Source organism: Sarcophilus harrisii, chromosome X (genome assembly GCF_902635505.1).
Source record: "Sarcophilus harrisii chromosome X, mSarHar1.11, whole genome shotgun sequence".
NCBI classification, from domain to species: domain Eukaryota; kingdom Metazoa; phylum Chordata; class Mammalia; order Dasyuromorphia; family Dasyuridae; genus Sarcophilus; species Sarcophilus harrisii.
In genome coordinates, this window is record NC_045432.1 from 69,352,149 (window position 1) to 69,372,862 (window position 20,714).

Consider the following 20,714-nt stretch of genomic DNA (forward strand, 5'->3'; position numbering starts at 1 on the left):
TAGCCATCAGGGGCCCTTCCCTGTTTGACTCAAGGAGTAATTTTATCAGGACTTCATGCTCTATCTGCCAGCTCCACCTAGTAGTAGCCCAGGACTTCTTCACTTGTACTTGTTATGATCAACTCAACATAATAGATTTCTTTTGATTCTTGTTTTGCTTTTCAAAATTCCTATTTATTATTATTATTATTAATATATTTTATTATTGTATTTAATTATTATTTATTATTATTCCTTTTATTATTTTTCATTATTTTTTTTTTATTTTTTTGTATCCTCAAACACTTAACATAATGTTTGGCACATTATAGACACTTAATAAACACACTTTGGTTTGACCGTCAAACAACTGTTTGTTATTACTCTTTGGGATGACCTCATTTAGGTCCTGTGTAGGATTCAAGAATTTTTGTGTATGTGAAATTCTGAGTGAATTTTTCAAACCTGATTCCTTAGAAGATACTCCAGACTTTTACTATGTGTGTCCTTAGACTGACTTTCTTAGATGCTTATCTTATTTTCAAACTTACTTGACATATGAAGTTTTTTGATATGTAATTTTTTTCCATTTTGGTCTAAGCCGCCATGAAGGGGGCTATTATAATAATTATTAAAACTTTAAAAGTGTTTTTCTTAAAAAAAATTCTTCAATTGGCCATATTCATCAGCAGCAAATATTTTATTTGATGTACTTTTGCAATCTAATGTAATGGTATCGATTAGATAAAATAGGCTTATGCTGTTAGATCTGAGAGTCACAGGGTCCCAGTCTGGTTTGTCATGAGAGAGGAAATAAAGTGTTTGAAAATGAATGAAATGATTTGTTTGTCTTTGTTTTTCTTTACCATGAGATTTGTTTATATTGAAAAGGAAATATAATTGTTATTGCAGCAGGCCAGCAGTTCACTAACACCTATTGTTAATCTTGGAACTCCATTAGTAATCAACCTTTTCCTGAAAATATGTTGATAAAAACTGCTGTTTGCTTTCCTGTATTTGTAGTTCATTTATTGGTTTACTTCAAAGCAATTGGTTAAGTGAGATAGACTAAAATCCTTGAGAATTTATGGAAAAGATTTCCCTTTTTATCATAAAGGAATAGAGAAGCTTACTTATAGGACAATCCCATTTTCCTAAAATGAAATGACAATCTGATCTGAGAAAAAAGAAAATGTCTACCCAAGTTTGCACTTTCAGAGAATACAAATGTATTCTATTCTATCTCATTTTTGCCCTTTGGCATTTTCATTTAATCTGCTTTCTAGATGCACACTTTCATTCTGTCCTTTCAAAAACAAAAACAACTCAGAATAGTTGTACTTTCTTATTTTTTTTTCTGCTCTTCAGTATCATATTTATCAAGGTTGGGCATATTGTGCCATTTCTGCCTCCCCTCCCTCTTTTGGAAAATTACTTTTGGAATGAATTCACATTATGTATTGTGAGGGTGGTCTTATTTAGGATTTGTTGAATGGGGAGAAGTCTTAATGAATATATTTGAATGAAAAAAAATAATAACTTTAAAACCATTTATTAGATGCTTACTCTGGATTAGACACTGTTCTTAGGACTGTGCATATAAATAGTAAAGCAACAAAGCACATCGCTGCCCTGAAGGAGGACTACATATACATGGACATGGTGACCAGGGAGAGATGTTTTGCCCTGGGAACATTGAAAGGTATTAGTAGAGATACCTTTCTGATCTCTAAGTACTTTGAAGCTATACAAAATGTTTTCAGTCTGGAGCTAAATATGCCCTTGGCTATATCATCTTCTAAGGGAAAAGAAGCCTCAAAACCAATATCACCAAGTGAATAGGTTACAGTCACTAGGGAAAGTCTAAGAAATCTGACACTAACAGTAATTTGTACTTTTGTTTTATTTCTCTGACTCTGTCTATTAACAGATCCCACCATTTTTTGACTCAAGAAGCACATTTATTTTTGCCTTTCAGTGCAGTATCTTGCTTTTTCATCCAAGTTAATGTTACTTTATTAGTAATATGTTATCTAATAATTTTGCTCAACCAACATGACATTCTGTATACTGTGAGTACTATGGAAATCATGTGAATGGTTGTTGCTCAGAGTTCTAGGTGGATCAAATGAACGTGTGATCAAAGATGTTAGATAATTACATCCTAACTCACCCCTTCCAGGTAGTCTTCAGTCAACACCTTTTTACTAGGTGCCTGCCACTAATCCAAACAAAGTGATTAGTCAAGTGTATCTGAGGATCTTTCTATCTATACCTATACCCATCCATACCTGTACCCATTCCGATATCTGTATCTATACCCATACATCTACACCTACACCAACATCTGCATCTATATCATCCTCCTTCTGTAATCCTTTATCCATCAACCAAGGGAAGAAGGCATGCTTCTTTATCAGTCCTTCATGGTCACGGTTGATCATTACACCATTCAGAACTTTTGTGTACTTTTCTTCAAACTCAAGTTTTTATATTCATTGGGTTCTATTTCTGGGTTCTTTATTTTGTTCCATTATAGAACTTTTTTTTTTTTATGAATTTATTCTTGTATGCAATGCCCACAAGATAAACCTCCACTACTCAACATGATGTGCCGGGAGCCCCTAGAAACCAAGTTGTGAGCTGGCTCCTGTCATTTGAAGCCCTAAGTTATGAATAACTTTCTGGGCAGACTCAAATCAAGGCCTGGGGAAAGGATCTGAATCTTCTCCGGGATTGCTTCCAGACTGGTTTATTGACCTGTAATCTACATACTAGCTTTTCAGCTCTCTCTGAGGTTAAAAAGTCTCAGGCTAACTTTTATTTTATTTTTTTTTTGTTTCTATACCCAGAATTGGTTTACATGCTCTGATTCTCCTTTGATTTATCTTGGCACCAGCTTGTGAATGACTCCCAAATTCTGATTGGGATTCTAGCTTAATCCCTTTAGGATACTAGACTTAGGCCCTGATAACCAAAGAGCTTCTAAGGGATCCAGAAGACAGATATTTAAAATATTTTCTGCAATTGAAATTTATGTATTAAATACAAGTATCAAAATTTGGAACAAGATTTTATAGAATTTTCTACGTGCGTTATCACCAGCTGATAATTTTTGTTTTGTTCAAATGGATTGATTATTTTCTCCTCTTAGCTTTCTTTTGTTTAAAGAAGCAATTTCAACTCTGCAAAGAACTTTTACATTTTTAATTATCTTTTATTTGTTTCAATTAGAAAAAAAAATTCATCCTCTCACATCTCTTCCCCCTCCTTTTCAAATAAAAAAACAAAACAAAACAAAGTTCTTGTTACATACGTGTAGTATATAACATATAGTTAAGTAAAACAAATGTCTACATTGGCCATAATCTAAATAAATATATGTCTTATTCTGCATTGAATCCCTCACCTTTTTATTGACATGTTTTATTATTATTCCTCCTGGAATCATGGTTGACCATCATACTGATCAGAGTTTCTGATTCTTTAAAAATTTTTGGAATTACCCATTGTTTATTATTCTATACATTGTTCTTCTGGTTTTATTTACTTTACTCTGTATTACTTCATACAGTTTTTCCTTGAGTTTTACTTTACTCATCATCATTTTATACAGCACAGTAGTATCCCATCACATTTATATACTATTCCTTCCAATTTATGGCTATCCTGTCAGATTCTAATTGTTTTCTACTTCAAAAAAAAAATCCTCCCTTCTTCCTTACCTCCTTTCTCCCTCCTCTTCTTCCCTCTCTCCATCCCTCCCTTCCTTTCCTTTTTCTTCCTGGTTTTTTAAAATTTCTGTTCCTTTCTTTCTGTGTCTCTGTTTCTATCTCTTTTTCTGTCTCTCCTCTTTTCTTTCACCCTTTTCTTCTGCTTCTCTGGTGACTGCAATGCATTTCTATACCCAGGGTGCAACTGTATGTGTGTATTCTTCCCTTTTGCCCAGTTCAGAAGCCCCCACTGCCATCCCCTTAGTTTATATAAATGTCTGTGTACCTTAAATATGTGAGATCATTTCTTTTAACCTTCTTTTCCTCCCCTGTCTCCCTCACCCATAGATTGTATTCCTTTTCTACTTTTTCTCCATTCTTCTGTTAGGATCATCAAGATGTATTGGAACCACTCTAACACCCTTTATGACCTCTGATGATGATAGGATTCATAGGGAACACCTATACCATCTCCCGTATTTGAATGTAAGCAGTTGTAAGTCCTTTATCATTATTCCTGGTTTTTTTTTTTTTTTTATGTTTCTCTTCACTCTTGAGACTTCAGAGTTTCTACATATCTCTGATCTTTTTATTAGGAATGCTTGAAAGTCCTTTGTTACATGAAAGGTCTATTTCCTGCCCTCCACCTCTCTGCGTATACCCCTACCCTGGTAGAAATATACTCGGTTTTATTGAATAAGTTATTTTTGGCTATAAACCTATATCCTATATCCTAAAAGAATAATATCATATTCTTTTGTTCTTTATAGCTGTTTTATAATGGTAATTGCACAATCTTGTTTGATCCTGACTGTAGCCCCTCAGTATTTGAAATCTTTGTTTCTGCCCACTTGCAGTACTTTGGCTTGGAAATTCTGAATTTTGGTTATAATGTTACTAGAAGTTTTTATTTTTAAGCTTGTTTCGGGAGGTGAGCGATTAAATTTTTTTCTATTTCTACTTTAACCTCTGATTTTTAGAGATCAAGGCAGTTTACTTTCATTCTTTTTTTCAAATACATTGTCTAAGCTTTTTTTAGGGGTGGGGTGGGAGGGAGTCATGACATTCAGGTAATCTAGTGATTCTTAGATTTTTTTCCTCATTTTATCTTTTCCCCAGGCCAATTGTTTTTGCATAAGATACTTTATGTTTTCTTTTTTCATTCTTTTGACTTTATTATAATTTTTCTTGTTGTCTTATAAGTAATTTATTTCTTTTTGATCCATTCTAATTTTCAGAGACTTTGTTGCTTGGGCGAGGTTTTCTAACTCTTGTTCCAGGCTGTTAATTCTCTTTATAATTCTTTCTTACTTAGCTTTTATTTCTCTTCCATTTTTTCCTTCAGGGGCTCTTATTTTATTGATAAAAACATTTTTTACTCTTCATCTCTTCCAGGAATTCTGTTTGAATTTGTGCACAAGCTATATTTTTTGAGGCTTTCATTGTGGATGTTATTCTTCTAACCCATTTCCTGATTGTAGATTTGATGTTAGGGCCAGACTCTGTACTTCTAGTGGGAAGATCTGGGCTTGTTCTGTTGTGGGCTTTTTTTGAGTATTGAATATTGTATTATTCTAGGCTCTCAGAAGCAATTCACACTGGTGACCTGCAAGCCTTTCTTAATCCCCAAAGTGGTCTGATGCAAGTTAGAGTCTAATTATTTCTCTCCTGTCCCCGATCTGTGCTTTGCAAATTTTTGACCTAGGTTTGGGGTTGATAATGATTAATTACTATTTAACCATTCCATTATGAGCCATTTGGGAAGCCCTGCTGCTTCTTAAGGACAGAACTACAGGCTCCCTTTTTGTCTGGGATTTTTGTCCTTGTTATTCCTATGCAGACTTTAGAATCGTCTAAATTGAGACCTTTCTCTGCTCCTGGAGTTTGTCACATTACTGTTGTTTGATTCTGAACTTGCTTCTCTCATCTTGGAACTTACAACGGCTCCTTATCATGGAATGCTAGGGACAGATCCCTTCCACAGCCCACCTTGGACTTGTGTACTCTCTGGACTTTGATGGTAATTTGCTCTGTTGTTTGTCCTCCTGAATTCTGATTGTTCCCTCTTGATCTAGTGTTGTAGACTAGTATCCATATTTTATATCCAATTCTAGTTATTCTCTAGGGCATTCTCTTGGATTTTTTACTACTATACTCTCTTTTCTTTCAATTAGTTCCCATCAGTTTAATTATCTTCTTTATTTTTATAAATTGTATATGTATAAACATATGATACAAGAATAAAAATTTTATATGTGTGCATGTGCACACATATCCATTTCTATGTTCTGTCAATTCTAGTCTCATATTACCAACCACAGCTAGATAGATTGGATATGGAACTAGAAAGACTTGAGTTCAAGTCTGGCCTCAGACACTCACTGTGTGACTCTGGCAAGTTATTTTACCACATTTGCCTCAGTTTTCTTACCTGTAATGTGAGCTGGAAAAGGAAATGTCAAATTACCCCATGATTTTTGTTAAGAAAACCCCAAATTGGGGATAAGAGGATGGAGCATAAATGGCAGAGAAAAGGTCTTGCCTGAACCCTCCCACATTTGCCTCCAAACAACTTTTCAAAATGTCTCAAAATGGACTATGGAGTAGCAGAACCCACAGAAGCATAAGATGAAACAATATTCCAGTTCAGGGCAACTTAAAAAATTTGCAAGAAAGGTCTGATCCATCAGGGTGAGCGCAGAGTACAGTCCAAGGCAAGGTGCACTAGTAAAGGGTATACTTCAGCAAACCAACAGCAGGCTTTGGGGTGATTGAATCAGCCACAGCAACTGCTGTACCAGTAACTTTTGGAACTCTCAATCCACAGATTGTAAGGCATCTGGACAGCTGGTCAGAAGGCAATTACAGGGAACCCTTCACTGTTACTGGGTGCAGATCTCTATGTGGATTTGGTTTGAAGTTCAGCGTTATAATTACATGCCCACGGAGGGGAAGTAATAGTACACCAGAGCTTGTGGTCACAAGAGATCAGGGATGCTGGTCACAGTTCAGGGCAGGAAAGTGTGCTTGTGGTCTCTCACAGACCACAACTCAGGCCAGGAGAGCAAGTGACCATACCTCCTCTCCTTTTGAATTCTCTAGGGTTTTCTAAGTATAAACATATTGTCAGAAAATAGAATGCTTTCTTTTCAGCCAATTCAAATGACTGTGAAATTAATTTTATTTTATCTGCTTAAAGTAGCTGATAATGCTAATCATATTTCCCTTTTTGGCCCAGTGTTTTAGGTGACACACTCAGGATTCAAATACATGTCCTTTGGATTATTCATTGTTTTGTATTGTTTGTACTTCTTAATTTTCATTCTGGTTAACTGATATTTGATGAGAATTAGATTGGGATGTCCTCAGCTTAATCCAGATATATTTCTTTTATATTTAAAAAAATGGCATTTTTGTGTGATTTTATACAGTTCAATTAAAAATTAGTTATAATTTTCATATCCAAAAAGAGAGGACAAAGATTTTTTCCCTTGAAGTTAACAGAGTTGTGTTTTGTAATTTTAACAACTTTCTAAATCCTTCAAGAATATTGAAAATCCCCTTTGTTTTACTTGATGTTCTAGTGATTTAGGTTGTAAGTGTGAAATTACATGTGGGAATAGAAACAACATTATATAGAAATAGCATCCTTTGTAGTGAACACATACCTCTTCCTTGCTTTAAGACCTGTACAAACAGTGACAAAGGGATAATAGGACTAACATTACCTTTCTTTACATGATCTCAATTACCTTACAGCTCACAGAATTCCTTATGGAAATCCTATTTTTTAATCCTTTCAAAAACAGAGATGAATCAAAGGAAACTTATTAAATGGTTATAGAACAATTTTGTATTGTTTTTTGTCAATTGTATGTGCAGTGTAATGAATGAATCTGGAACTATCTTAACCCCAACTTAGACCTTCTAAGTCTTTTATTTTCAAGTAGTTTTTATATCAGTATTATCTAGAGGAAATATAGTATCTGAAACTTTAGTCTTTGGACAAAGAGTTGACCTATGGTGATACATTCCAGAAACAGAAACAGAAACAGAAACAGAACAGAACAGAACAGAAAATGAAAACTATCTTTTCCTTGGCAGGCTTTTGAAGTTTGAAGAGGAGGATATTTTTGTTGATTTTTTTTCAGACTAATTAGCTTTCAGACACTTTTGTTAAGGATTGGTTTTTATTTATTTTGGTCAGATATATCAGAATAAATTATCCCCTTAAAATAATAACAAAACCCATCAAAGTTTGAGAATTTTCTTGATTAAAATGTCATGTACACATGAAAATATGTCATTTGTGGTCATTCTTTTTGCTTGGAACATGAATGGCAAATTGGTCTTAACTTGGTATTATGGTGAGATCTCTGGATGTTGAGGTAGAGACTTAGTTTGGAATAATGGTTTTGCCCCTTCCTAATTATAATTTCTTTAAATAGTGATATCTTTAAAAAACAGCAACAATAAAATCCTGTAATTCATAATAAGCTCTGTGATATTAGCAATAATGTGACTTTCCCAAAAACAAATTCATTGAAAAGCAATATCAGTGTTTTACAGGTAAAATTTTATGGGAGATCAAGCAATAATTAAACCCTGTTGCCATAAAAGAAAGCCTTTGGAGACTGAGTGACTTAGGATTTTCATTCTATTATAGTTATCAAAGCTATGGCACGAGTCTCAAAAGAAATAGCAACAGAACCAAGGGGTGATTTTCTAGAGGGAAAATTGCTATAACCTTTGAATCAGTAATTAATATTGTAGAAAGATAGTTCTCTTCAACAGTTCCATGGGGTACAGGATTCATTCTATCTTTATTAGGAAAAAAACCAAATAGCCAAATCATAAGGTGGCTTCAGGAATTTTTCCAAAAAAGTAGTTTTTGTGGCTCATGTCAACTACTGAATCTGCATCTATAACATGGGAAGATAAGTGACATTCATAATGATAATTGTGAGTCTTCATGGAAAGGATTAAATCATGTACAGATTACCTCTTTCAAGAAAGATAGTGTAGGATGGAGCTGAGATGGTGGATGAGGTACAGCCCCTCCGGTGAACTCTCAATATTTCTTTTTTAGTAATGCCTCAAATTAAATTTAGAGTGGCAGAACCAAACAAAAGTCAGGGGAAAGACATTTTTCTCACCTAAGAAAACTTAACATTAGGAGAAGTCATGTCATATAGAAGGCCTTTCCACACATGCAGCAGCAGCTATAGTGAACACAAGCAGCAAATTCAGGACCTCTCAATCCAGAGATGGCAAAAGGCTTGAACAGCTGGTCAGAAAGAGATTCCAAGGATCCTTTGTTGGCATTGGGTAAAACTGGAACTCATCAGCAGTTCTGTTGCTCATATACATTTCTGGGTAACATTTCCATGAAAGAGAGGAGTGCTGGAGTTGGTCATAAGAGAGTGGGGCCCTGGTCATATTTCTAAGGCAAAGAGAGCACTAGTGCTTGCAGAAGCAGAAGACCAGAGGTCCTTTTTAGGTAAAGACTCTGAGAACCCTGACCACACCTCTCTCAGCAGCACACCATCGTGCAAACACTAAAAACTTGCAGATCCCTCTATCCCTCTAACTAATTCTGAAAAAAGCTGCATAGAAAAGTCATGCTTGGTATAATGCCTTCCTATACCCTGATGAGCAGAAGCCAACTTAAATATAAAGTTCAAAGTAAAGAAATAGGCTAGAAAAATGAGCAAGCAAAGAAAATAAGGAATTTTTTTATCATAAAAAGCTAATAGGTGGTAGGAAAGATGAACACAGTGAATATAGCTTTAAAAAAAAACTTTCAAACAGAAATGCTAATTGGAGCCAAGCCCAGTGAGAATTCCTGGAAGAGTTAAAGAAAGAGATAAGAGTGGTAGAAGAAAATATGGAAAAAGAAATGAGTAATACAAGAAAGTTATGGAAAGAGAATTAACAAGTTGGTAAGAGACACAAAAAATACTGAATAATAACTGAAAAACAAGATTGGCCTAATGGTAGAAGAGTCACTAAAATCCACTGAAGGGATCATCTTCAAGGTAGAATTATCCAAATGGAAAAGGAGGTATAAAATCTCATACAAGAAAAGAATTCTCTATAATTAGAATCGGGAAAGTGAAAGCTAATAATTTCCCAATACCTCAAAAGACATCAATACAACAAAGTCAAAATCATGGAAAAAATAAAAGAAAATGTAAAATACTCCACTGGAAAAACAACTAAGTTGGGAGATAGATCAGAGAGAGATAATTTAAGAATTATTGGATTATCATAAAAAAGCTAAAAGCACCCACATATACAAAAATGCTTATAGTAACTCTTTTCATGGTAACAAATAATTGGAAATTAAGAGAATGCCCATCAATTGGGGAATAGCTAAATAAATTCTGATATATGAGTGGAATTCTATTGTTCTATAAGAAATGGTGAGCAGGAAGATTTTAGAAAAACCTGAAAAGACTTACACGAATGGATACTGAGTGAATTAAGCAGAACCCAGAGAACATTGTACACAATAACAGCATTATCATCTTGTCAGTAATAGTGATCTAAGATAATTCCAAAAGACTCATGTAAAACATTTTATCCACATCCAGAGAAAGAACTGTAGAGTCTCAAAGCTGATTGAAATACACTGTTTTCACTTTTTTTCTTTGTTTTCTCTTTTTTGTAATTTTTTTCCTTTTGTTCTGATTCTTTTTTCACAACATCACTAGTGGGGAAATGTTTAATATGATTATACATGTACAACCTATATCCGCTTGCTTGCCATCTTCAGGAGAGGGCAAAGAAGGAAGGGGGGGGAGAAAATAATTTGAAAATCAAAATCTTATAAAAGTGAATGTTGAAAACTTTAGTGAAAACTTTTAAAGTTTTTTTTTAAAATTGAGTTATTGGATTACTTGAAATGCGTGATCAAAGAAAGAGCCTAGACATATTTCAAGAAATTATCAAGGAGAACTATCCTGATATCCTAGAACCAGAGGGTAAAGAAGTTGAAATGATTCACCAATCACCTCATGAAAGACATTGCACAGTGTCAGGAAAATTATAGCCAGAGCTCTGTGATCAAAGAGATAATACTTCAAACCTCCAGAAACAAACTATTGAACTACTGTAGAACCAAAGTCAAGATCACGTAAAATTTAGTAGTTTCCAAAATAAAGGACTGGAGGGCTTGGAATATGACACTCCAGAGGGCAAAGGATCTAAGATTTCAATCAATAATCACCAGCTCAGCAAAATTGAGTATAATCCTTCAGGGTTTCGAAAAGGTGGATTTTTAGTTAGAGAGAGGACTTTCAGGCATGCTTCATGCAAACACTAAAGCTAAATAGAGAACAATTAACATTCAAACATAAGACTGGAGTTAGTATCAAAGGGTAAACAAAAGAGTAATCATAAGGGATTCAATAAAGTTAAATTAATTCTGTTCCTACATGGAAAGATGATACTTATAAATCTTAGGAACTTTCTTAGTATTAGGGTGGTTAAAAAGAATTTACCTTGATAGCGGGCTTGGCTATTGATTAGAATTGATTATATTGAAGTGATTCCTTCCCCCCCCCAAAAAAAATGATGAAGGGTAAAGAAACAGATATATTGTGAGAAGAGAGAAACAAAATGGGGAATTTTTTTTCACGTAAAAGAGGCATACAAGGAAAAAGCTTTTACAGTGGAGGGGGAAGTGGTGGTATGGTGGCCAGTGCTTGAACCTCACTTTCATTGTAATTGGTTCAAAGAAGGAAGAAACTGAAGTCAAAAAGGCAGGGGTGACACTAGGCAATATTAGAGAAAGGAAAAGCAAAAGTAGACCTAATTAAGAGATAATCAGGGAAACTACATTTTCCTAAAGAGTACTACAGGCAATGAAGTAATAGCAAAATAATTTGAACCAAATTTTTCTGATAATGGCCTCATTTCTCAAGTATATATTGCCTATAGAACTGAGTCAAATTTATAAAAAAATAAGAGCATTCCCCAATTGACAGATAGTCAAAGAATCAAAACAAGTAATTTTCAGCAGAAGATATCAAAAGTATAGTCTTATGAAAAAATGCTTTAAATCGCTATTGACTAGAGAAATAAAAATTAAAAGAGCTCTGATGTACCAGCTCATACATATCAGAAATGACATGCTAGAGGGGATGAGGGAAAAATATATATAAGCTAATGAACTTTTGGTGGAGTAGCAAACTGGGCCCACCATTCTAGAGAGCAATTTAGAATTATGCCCAAAGGGCTGTAAAACTGTGTGTATCCTTTTACCCAGCAATGCCATTACTATTGCTGTATCCCAAAGAGATTTTAAAACAGGAAAAGAACGTTTATGTACAAAAATATTCATAGCAGCTCTTTTTTGTGATAGCAAAGATTTAGAAATCGAGGGAATACGCTTCAGTTTGAGAGGGCTGAACAAGTTGTGGTGTACAGTTCCTATGGAATACTATTGTGTTATGAGAAATGATGAGGAAGGTCGTTTGAAAAAAATTGGCAAGATTTTTTTTTTTTGGCAATAATACATTTATTTAAAGGTTCTGTCAAATATTCCTACTATCTTAATTAGTCTTTTAATTGAGGGAAGGGAAGGTGGCAAACTGAAAGCTCCTTTGTCTGCAGAAATGACATGTGGACTCTTGACATGTTCATTGACTTCCATGATGTGTTTGTCACGGGAGGGGCGTTCGCCTTTGCATTTCCCCACAGATCCCGCCAGGGAGGAATTTGGGGGGCTGCGGGGCAGTTTCAGTGGGCGGGAACAGCTTGTCTGTTTACAATTCTGATAGGCGGGCACTTCCACTCCGTGTGGCTGTAAGACTTCTGGCAAGTTCTTCCCAAGTGCTTAAAGTAGAGCTTCTTGGTGCCCTGCTGCCCCATGCATGAGCAGTCTCCCATTGGATGCCCCAGGCTTTGCCGTGACAATAGCCGTATTTTTGCTCCAAGGAGTGCAAGCATAGCTGTGCCTTGCTCTGCCCGAGGCCCTGTGGCCAGGGAGTGGGGGGTTGGGGGAGCAGTGCTCCGGACTTCCCCGGTCTTCCCCGGTCTTCCCCGGTCTTCCCCCGTCTTCCCCAGTCTTCCCCCGTCTCCTCTGCTGCCTCCTCGCTGCCAGACTAGGCCCTCTTCCTCCCTGCTCCCAGCCTCTTGGGCCTAGGCCATTCTCCTCCTCCACGTGGCCTCTGCCTCCGGACACCTGCACGAGGGCAGTGAGAGGGCTGCATGAGGCCACCTGTGAGTAAACAGCGGCTGTGCAGAAGGTGGGGAGCGCGGGAAGGGGGCCTCGGGCTTCCGTCCTCGCCAGAAGGGCCTTGAGCCGTGAGGTAGTCGCCCGTCGGCCTGCCGAATGCCGGCACCACCCGGCCGAAAGCTGGATCAATGGGTGCAAAAAGAGAGGAGAAGAACTGGGAGGCCATTGTACAAAGGAGTTCCAATGGCATAATGAGGGAGAGAGGGAGAGGGGGAGGAAGGAAAAGAGAGAAGGGGTGGAGGGAGGGAGGAGAGGGAGAAAGGGAGGGGAAGAGAGAGCCAGAGAGAGGAGGGAGACAGAGAGAGAAAGAGGGAGGGAGGGGAGGAGAGAGGGAGAGAACTGATTGACTCTGCAAATTTAAGTATATTTTCCCCATTTTATTCTTGCTCTTTTTTGAAATATGGCTAATGTGGAAATCGGTTTTGCATGATTTCACATGTAGTACTGCTTGTTTTCTCAGTGGGTAGACGAAGGACGGAGGAAGAAAAGGAGGGAGAGGATTCAGAACACAAAATTTAAAAATAAAAGAATGCTGCAAATAAATAATACTAAATGTTTTTCCAAAAAGAGAAAAATTTGGTAACTTATAGCACATTTAGAAAGAGTTGTTGTCTAAGGGAAAAGCTGATTCAAAGGCAAAACAATTCGGAATAGAGTGACATCTCGAGGACTGGTATTTTTAATTTTTGTCTTTGTATCCTCAAACCTGAAGTCATGCCTGGTATGTGAAAAAACACTTAATGCTTTTTCATTCCTTCTTTGCAAAGCAATAAATGAACATTGTGCTAGATTATCGAATATCTACAGCAAGACTGATGGTCTGAAGAGATATTCCAATTTGGCATTAAGATATAAGTGCTAAAGTATAAAAATAAAGTATAAAAAAGGTGTTGCCGGCTAAAGTCAAAAAATTATCTGACTATTAAATGCCTAGTTAGATACTAAGAACTATACTATGTATGTTAAGGGAATAACTTGAAGCCCAAGTAATCCCTCTAGCCTTTTTACTGTGCTTCTTAGATGTTTAAATGGCTCCATGATCTCATTTATTTGTGAGTTCCCTTCCACAATGTCACCCACTGAAATTTTTTTCATTTAATTTTTGTTTTTTCAGTCTACAAAAATCTTACTTTTCTTTCTCTTGTTCCTCTACTTAACATTGGGGAAAAAAGAAGGAAAGAAAAAGTCAATTTAACAAATACACAAGCAAAACCAATTCCTACATTGGCTGTGTCTAAAAATATATCTTGTTCTACACCTTGAGTCTATCACCTCTCTTTTAGGAAGTAGGTCTCATAATGTATCCCTGGTCTCCTGGAATCGTGGATACTCATTGTCTTGATAAGGATTTGTCTTTATAGTGGAAGGCATCTCTTTGTTTTTCTCTTGGGGATGGCTTTCCCCATTCTCCCCTCTTCCATCAAGTTTTCTGAATGTGCACCCAGGTAGAGAGTTGGGGAGTGGGGATTTCAGCCCGGGAATGAGTCGTAATATGCAAGAAGCAGGCCGAAGGTATCAGAAAAAGATAAGTACCGATATGATATAAAAACATGGATAAAAAACAAACACGGTGACATTTAGGAATATCCTAAAGTGGAATGGGCTTCATCGAGTGACAGAAGGTTGCCCTTCAATAGGGGTTTTCAGGCAAAGGATAGGTTATCTTCCAGAAGGTATATTTTAGATGCGATTTTTCTATGTATGGGATAGATTAGCTGCTCTCTGGTTCCTACCAGCTGTTACATTCTATGGTTCTGTAATAGAGCTGGTAAAACCAGGTATCTTATTTCTTAAAATTTTCTGTTTTTTTTTTTTTTAATTTTGATTAGGCAACTGAAATAATCTTAAAATGTAAAAAGTCCTAAACTTCAGTTTTGTAGCAACTGCTTTTGCATAATTTAGAACAAATTAAAGGAATAGCATTGGGTAATAGTAAATATTTCATAAAATGAATCTTTTTTTTTAGCCAATATCATCCTTTAGAAGTAATTCTAAAAACGTATTTATGGAGATTTCATTTCTTCTTCAAAGTATTGCTCCTTAACCCTTTTCACATGTTTATCCCTTGTACTTGTTTCCCACACCATACCCTTTATGTATTTATCCGACTATCTTGGGGTGGTTTTTCCATGTGAATATTTTGTTAGTAGCATGATTTTCTGGTTCTTTTAAAACATAATTTTCAAATTTCTTAAAGTGATATAATTTCAGTTTTAAAACCCTTACTTACCTATGTGTTTGAAGCTATTCTCGTGGTACATTTTAATTGAGAATATTTTCATTTTATAAGTCTATAAAAATGTTATATTGAAACTTGATATAAATTGAAGGTGGAAAAACACTTGCGCACAATCATTTTCCTAGCATTTAAAATCCTGACTTTGTTTCAAGTTATTATTTCTTGAAGTTGCTTACTTTTTGGATTTGTTTGTCTTACAGCTGGGTCAATAACTTTGGCCATGAAGGTCTTGGAGTCTTGTTGGATCTATTAGAGAAGCTTCTGGATAAGAAACAGTAAGAATCACATATTTTCAAAAATTATCAGTGAAGGAATTTTTAAAAAGCAGTATAAAGTATTTCTTTTTTATATTTAGGCAAGAGAATATTGACAAGAAGAATCAGCATAAACTTATTCAGTGCCTGAAAGCATTTATGAATAACAAGGTAATATGAATTTATATCTGTCTCTGATTTTCTTAACGTGTCTTCCTTAAGGAATTTCGATACATAACAATCTTCACAGATATAGTCACTTTATAAAAGATTCCTGACAAATTTAATTTAGACTCTCCCCTTTTAAAGTTATACTTTGACCAAAATGTAATTATTGTTTCATTTTTTAAGGACATATGTTTTCAAGTGGCATACATAAATAATCCTTTTTATAGTAATGAGTTAATATTTGTGAAAAAAAATGTATAGCCAGTAATATTTCTAGACCCAGATTTTTGTTTATGACTTCATGAGGTGGGGGATAGAGGGTGGAGAGAAGCAAATCAAAGTTTATGGATCCTTACTTTGTTGGCTCATTTGTCAGGACCATTGCTGCTTTAATACTTCCCTGTTTCAGATGTTAAATTGATGGCAGTGAGTTAATGGGTCCTTGCTTGGAAAGAATATTTCTAAAAGATTTGGGGAGGGAGGAGCTGGAATGAGTGGTGATTGCATGTATATGTCCAATGCAAATTACATTTTCATTGCTTAATGGATTTGAAAGAAATATTTGTCTTTTTAAAAATAGTCTAGACTTTTAGTAGTTTGAAAGAAAAATATAATTTGTTTCTTTTTCCACAGGCCATTTTAAAGTTATTGGCTTGGAAACTATTTGCTCTCTATGCCTATAGGTGAAATATCATTGACTAATTCATTTAATTACTTAATTCCCTTCAGATGGTGTTTTAATAATCTCAAAATACTTAATAGAAATAAATAATTGTAGTGATAACAATGAACTTGCCAAGTGTGAAATATAACTATTAATAACTAATGCAATAAGATAGTCCATTTAAATAATCTGTAAGCAGTGTTCATAAAAAGCAAAGTTTTGTGTGTGTGTGTGTATTAAGACCACTGTAGCAACAAAGACGACTGCAAAGAAACGAGAAATCATAACCCAGCACAGAATTTCTCTCCCGATAAGTTATGAATGGCCCTTTCAGAATCGTGGATAGCAAATTCTCCCTGATCCTCCTTGTAGCCTTTTCCAAGAAGCCTGTCATGATTACAAACCAGTTTGCTCAACTCTTCTGTATGTTTTGGCACATTCATATCTAAATAAATGTTAAAGAAAGCACCATTCTCTGTATATTTGGGGGCCTTTCTTCCTTTCTGTTCAGCCAGTAGTTGATTACATTAAAAATACATTCTTCTTGGCCCAGGAAAGTCTGGACAGGAAGAACTGTTTTCGATCATTTGTACTGACTGCTACCAAATTTCTCTACTTTTTTAGAATTCCTGGATAGTTTTAATCAATAAAAGTTATACATGTCAGAAAGTGAGTGTCATGTCCCTTTCAGCAGCTTTTTTTCCCCTTTAAAAAGTTATGTTGACATATTACAGTTTGAAAGCCTTATAGAAACATCCCTTTGTCTGAGGTGATGACAAGTGCAATATATTTTAAGTTGAAATAATTTTTTCCCAGTTACTATATAGTCACTTAATATTTTGATTTTATTTTAATTCCAATACTCACATTTTCAAATTGACCTTTGGCCTCCTTGATGCAGTTAGTCTTTTCAGTGATGCCATGTTGAACCCATTCATGCCTGCCTTTCCTGTGTGACTCTTATCCCTGTCCCCCATTATATTCACCCCAAAGACAGAATTTCATAGTGGACAAAAAACTGCTATCACTCTCAGGAAGGCATAGACATACATATACATATACATATACATATACATATACATACATATACATACATATATATATATATATATATATATATATCTCAGCTTTTCAGTGCCCTAGGCAGCTCTCTAAGACAAGCATTGATCTACATCCTGGTAGAGGGCCTTTCCTCACTGAGAATTCCCTATACCAATGAAATTTCAGGTCTAGTTCAAAATATACTTTTCATTTAGCCAAGTCCTATTGTGATGAAACTCTAAGAAACTGCTTGGAATTTTTAAATCATATCCATGTTATGGCTTATATTGCACCATGAAGTTGTAGTTTTTAAATCAATGATTTCAACATCAACTTTTTTTTAATTATCCTAGTGAAAGAATCACTGGAAAATTAAATTGGTTCTCTCTCTGATTTTTAGTTTTTTTTAAAACACTTTAACTTTAGTAACTGCCAGTGACTCGTTCATTTTGACCTGTACTTTTCTATATGCCTATCTCCCTTTACTCTGCCTTTTCTCTTACTACTTACCTCCTCCATTTCCTTTTTTAATTTTTTATATTCCTTATTATAAATGATCTGTCTGTAAAATCATTGGTGAACACTGCAGTGTTTAGATTTTTGCTATTAAAAGTTACTCTGATTGATGACAATTGTACTTTCTTGAATGCTCACATTGGGCTTTACAGCCCAGCTATTGGTCTCTAAGAACAGTAGCGTGTGTGAAGTCTTAGACATGTTCAGCTTTATGACAACCATACTTTTGGGGAATTTTCTTGAAAAAATATGCATACACAGTTATGCCTATGAAAGGGAGGAAAATGGTATACTGCCTCATTTATCCTAGTATTATCCTAAGAAAACCTAGGAATGCTAACTTGCATTTCATAGTTTTTAGCATAATACAGAATTATGGGAAGATACATGCATTTTATTGCTTCTTTGGCTATTATATACTATAGAAAACAGTCTTTCAGTTTCTTTTCCCTTTTTTCCAATTTCTTTTTAGTAATTTTTTAATGAACTTATTAGTCATCAACAGGCACGGACACTTACATATAAAGTATAATGAACCATGAATATATCATGTACAAAATTTTTTTGTATTTGGTTTATATTTAATATGATAATTCTAATACTGCTTTTTGCCTAGGATTCTTGCTGAAAGTTCATGTATTCTTTTGTTTGTATTTTTGAATGTTTCATTGATTCTCATTTCTTCTTTCTATGTATTGCTATTACTACACTCCACTCTCCCAGTGTTATGTGAATGTGTCATTTGTTTTCCTGGTTCCACTTCATTCTGTTAGCCAAATCTTCCCAAATTTCTCTGAATCTTTTCTGTTGGTTTGTCTTATAGTAAACCATATTTCATTACACTCATTGGCTTTAATGTGTTTAGCCATTTCCCAATTAATGAGAATCTGAGCATTCCAATTTAAACATTTTACTGTGTTTCTTACTGATAATTTTAACTTTAAATTCCAAATATCCACTGTCATACTCAATGACATAGGTAGAATGACTTCTAAAAAATCTTATCTATATCTGTATCTATCTGTCTATCTGTCTGTCTGTCTGTCTATGCCTTGCTAGTTCTTTGAGGCAGGAAAACTACTTAGTCTCACATAGCTCCAAATTATTTGTGATTATTGGGACAAAATAATGGAGATTGTACCTGTATGGTATTGGTAGAAGATGTGGCATTTCAAATATAAATACTAATAACTCCAAAAGACAACATGGTTTGCTGCATTCAGGGAGACCTGAGATCATCCATCGTGCCTCAGATATATTAGTTGTGGGACCTGGTTCAAGGGACTCAACTATTTTACGCTTCAATGCCCTCTTATATAAAATGAGGGATTGGTTTGAGTGTCTAAGATCTTAGGATCCCTTCCAGATCTAAAGCTTGGATCCTGTGAACTCTTTTGAATAAAAACAATTTAACAATTCCCCTTTTCGAGTTATCATGTGGGAAATCAATGAAAAGCAATAGGTTTATTTGTTGGCTTAAATATGTTCTCTTTATAAACATGATGTATGCGTACCAGCCTCCATCTCCCTGACTTACTGCTTTTTTCCTCCCTTTTTGATAGTTTGGATTGCAAAGAATTCTAGGTGATGAAAGGAGCCTTTTATTGCTAGCAAGAGCAATTGATCCCAGACAGCCCAGTATGATGACAGAAATAGTAAAAATACTGTCTGCTATTTGCATTGTTGGAGAAGATAACATGTAAGTAATACTGCATTCTGTTTGTTTCTCAGAAGAAAAACCTTGCAAAGTTCATTAAAACTATGTTTTTCTATCATATAAATGAAATGAGTTGAAAACACTGCAAAAGTTTAGGGAATTTGTGAGTAACATTTATCTTAGCTATTTTACACTCAAGCATTTATCCTTTCTTTATTAGTAGATTGTTAAAGATGCAGTCTAGTCCAAATGGTGAAGCTCTTCTTGAAAGTGAGATTTTCAAAGAAAGCACATCACTTCTGCCTACCTAATGGTAAACAGCCATTTGAAAGAAAAAATGAGGGGACAGAATCAAACTAATTGTTCATGTGTTCATTAGATTAGATGGTGATTGGTTTATTTTCTTGTTGTCAAGATCCTGCTTTGTTTATACAGTAACCAAAAGAGGGTCTAGGGTAAAGGAGCTGGCCACTGAATCAGTTACTTGCTCTAGTTCTTAGACTTACAAACTTGTACTTTGTCTTGTCTGTGGAAGCCAAGTGCCGATTTGAACCATAACACATATGAAGGAAAAGCCTGTGCCTACTTGCTTAATGGCGTTGATTTTGAGATCACTGTACCAAATGTCTACCTAGAATCAGGCATTGTAGTCAGTATTGGAATTGGTTAGCATCCTTTGGATGGGGGTCTCTGTGTTGTAAATTGAATTTTCCATTGAATTCACTAACTGCAACTTTACATTTTCGTACCCTTTGTCCCCCTTTGTAGATTCCAGTTGATGTGAGGTAGACAAGCTAGTTGTCCCATGGCTCACTCTTGCTTTTGGTGTTCTTTACATGTCCTATGTGTAATTCCCAGGTTTAAGACTGGCACAAGAAGACCATTAGTTTTCCACTTCTCTTAGCAAAACAGTAATGGGGAAATGTTTTCAAATCAGTGGTTTTTTGCCGAGGAGAAACCAAAACTTTAAGGAGCAGATGGTAAACCATGATCTCGGTTTAATAGTATTTTATGTCAGAACAATATCACAGTATAAAATGGCAGATTCTGTCTTACAAAGAATCGTCCTCTTAATATGTCAGGGTTTTATTAGTCTTTAGAAGAGAATCTATCCTAAAATAATTTGATGTCATTTGATACTAATTTCAGAAATCTTTTGGGAAGAGTAATAGGCTGCATGAAAGCAAATTGTCTTTAAAAGGGATAAAATGTTACAATTTAGTACTCAATTTGATAAAT

General features: G+C 35.2%; 1 protein-coding gene across 1 annotated transcript in view; it reads left to right on the top strand.

Annotated features, from left to right (window-relative positions):
- The window catches only part of DIAPH2 (diaphanous related formin 2), an 868,850-nt gene that overhangs the window by 192,816 nt on the left and 655,320 nt on the right, over window positions 1-20,714 (top strand). Inside the window, exons 6-8 of the mRNA XM_031944530.1 lie at window positions 15,376-15,450; window positions 15,531-15,600; window positions 19,381-19,517. Of these exons, the coding sequence (XP_031800390.1) occupies window positions 15,376-15,450; window positions 15,531-15,600; window positions 19,381-19,517 (282 nt within the window). The remainder of the gene's footprint in view (window positions 1-15,375; window positions 15,451-15,530; window positions 15,601-19,380; window positions 19,518-20,714) is intronic.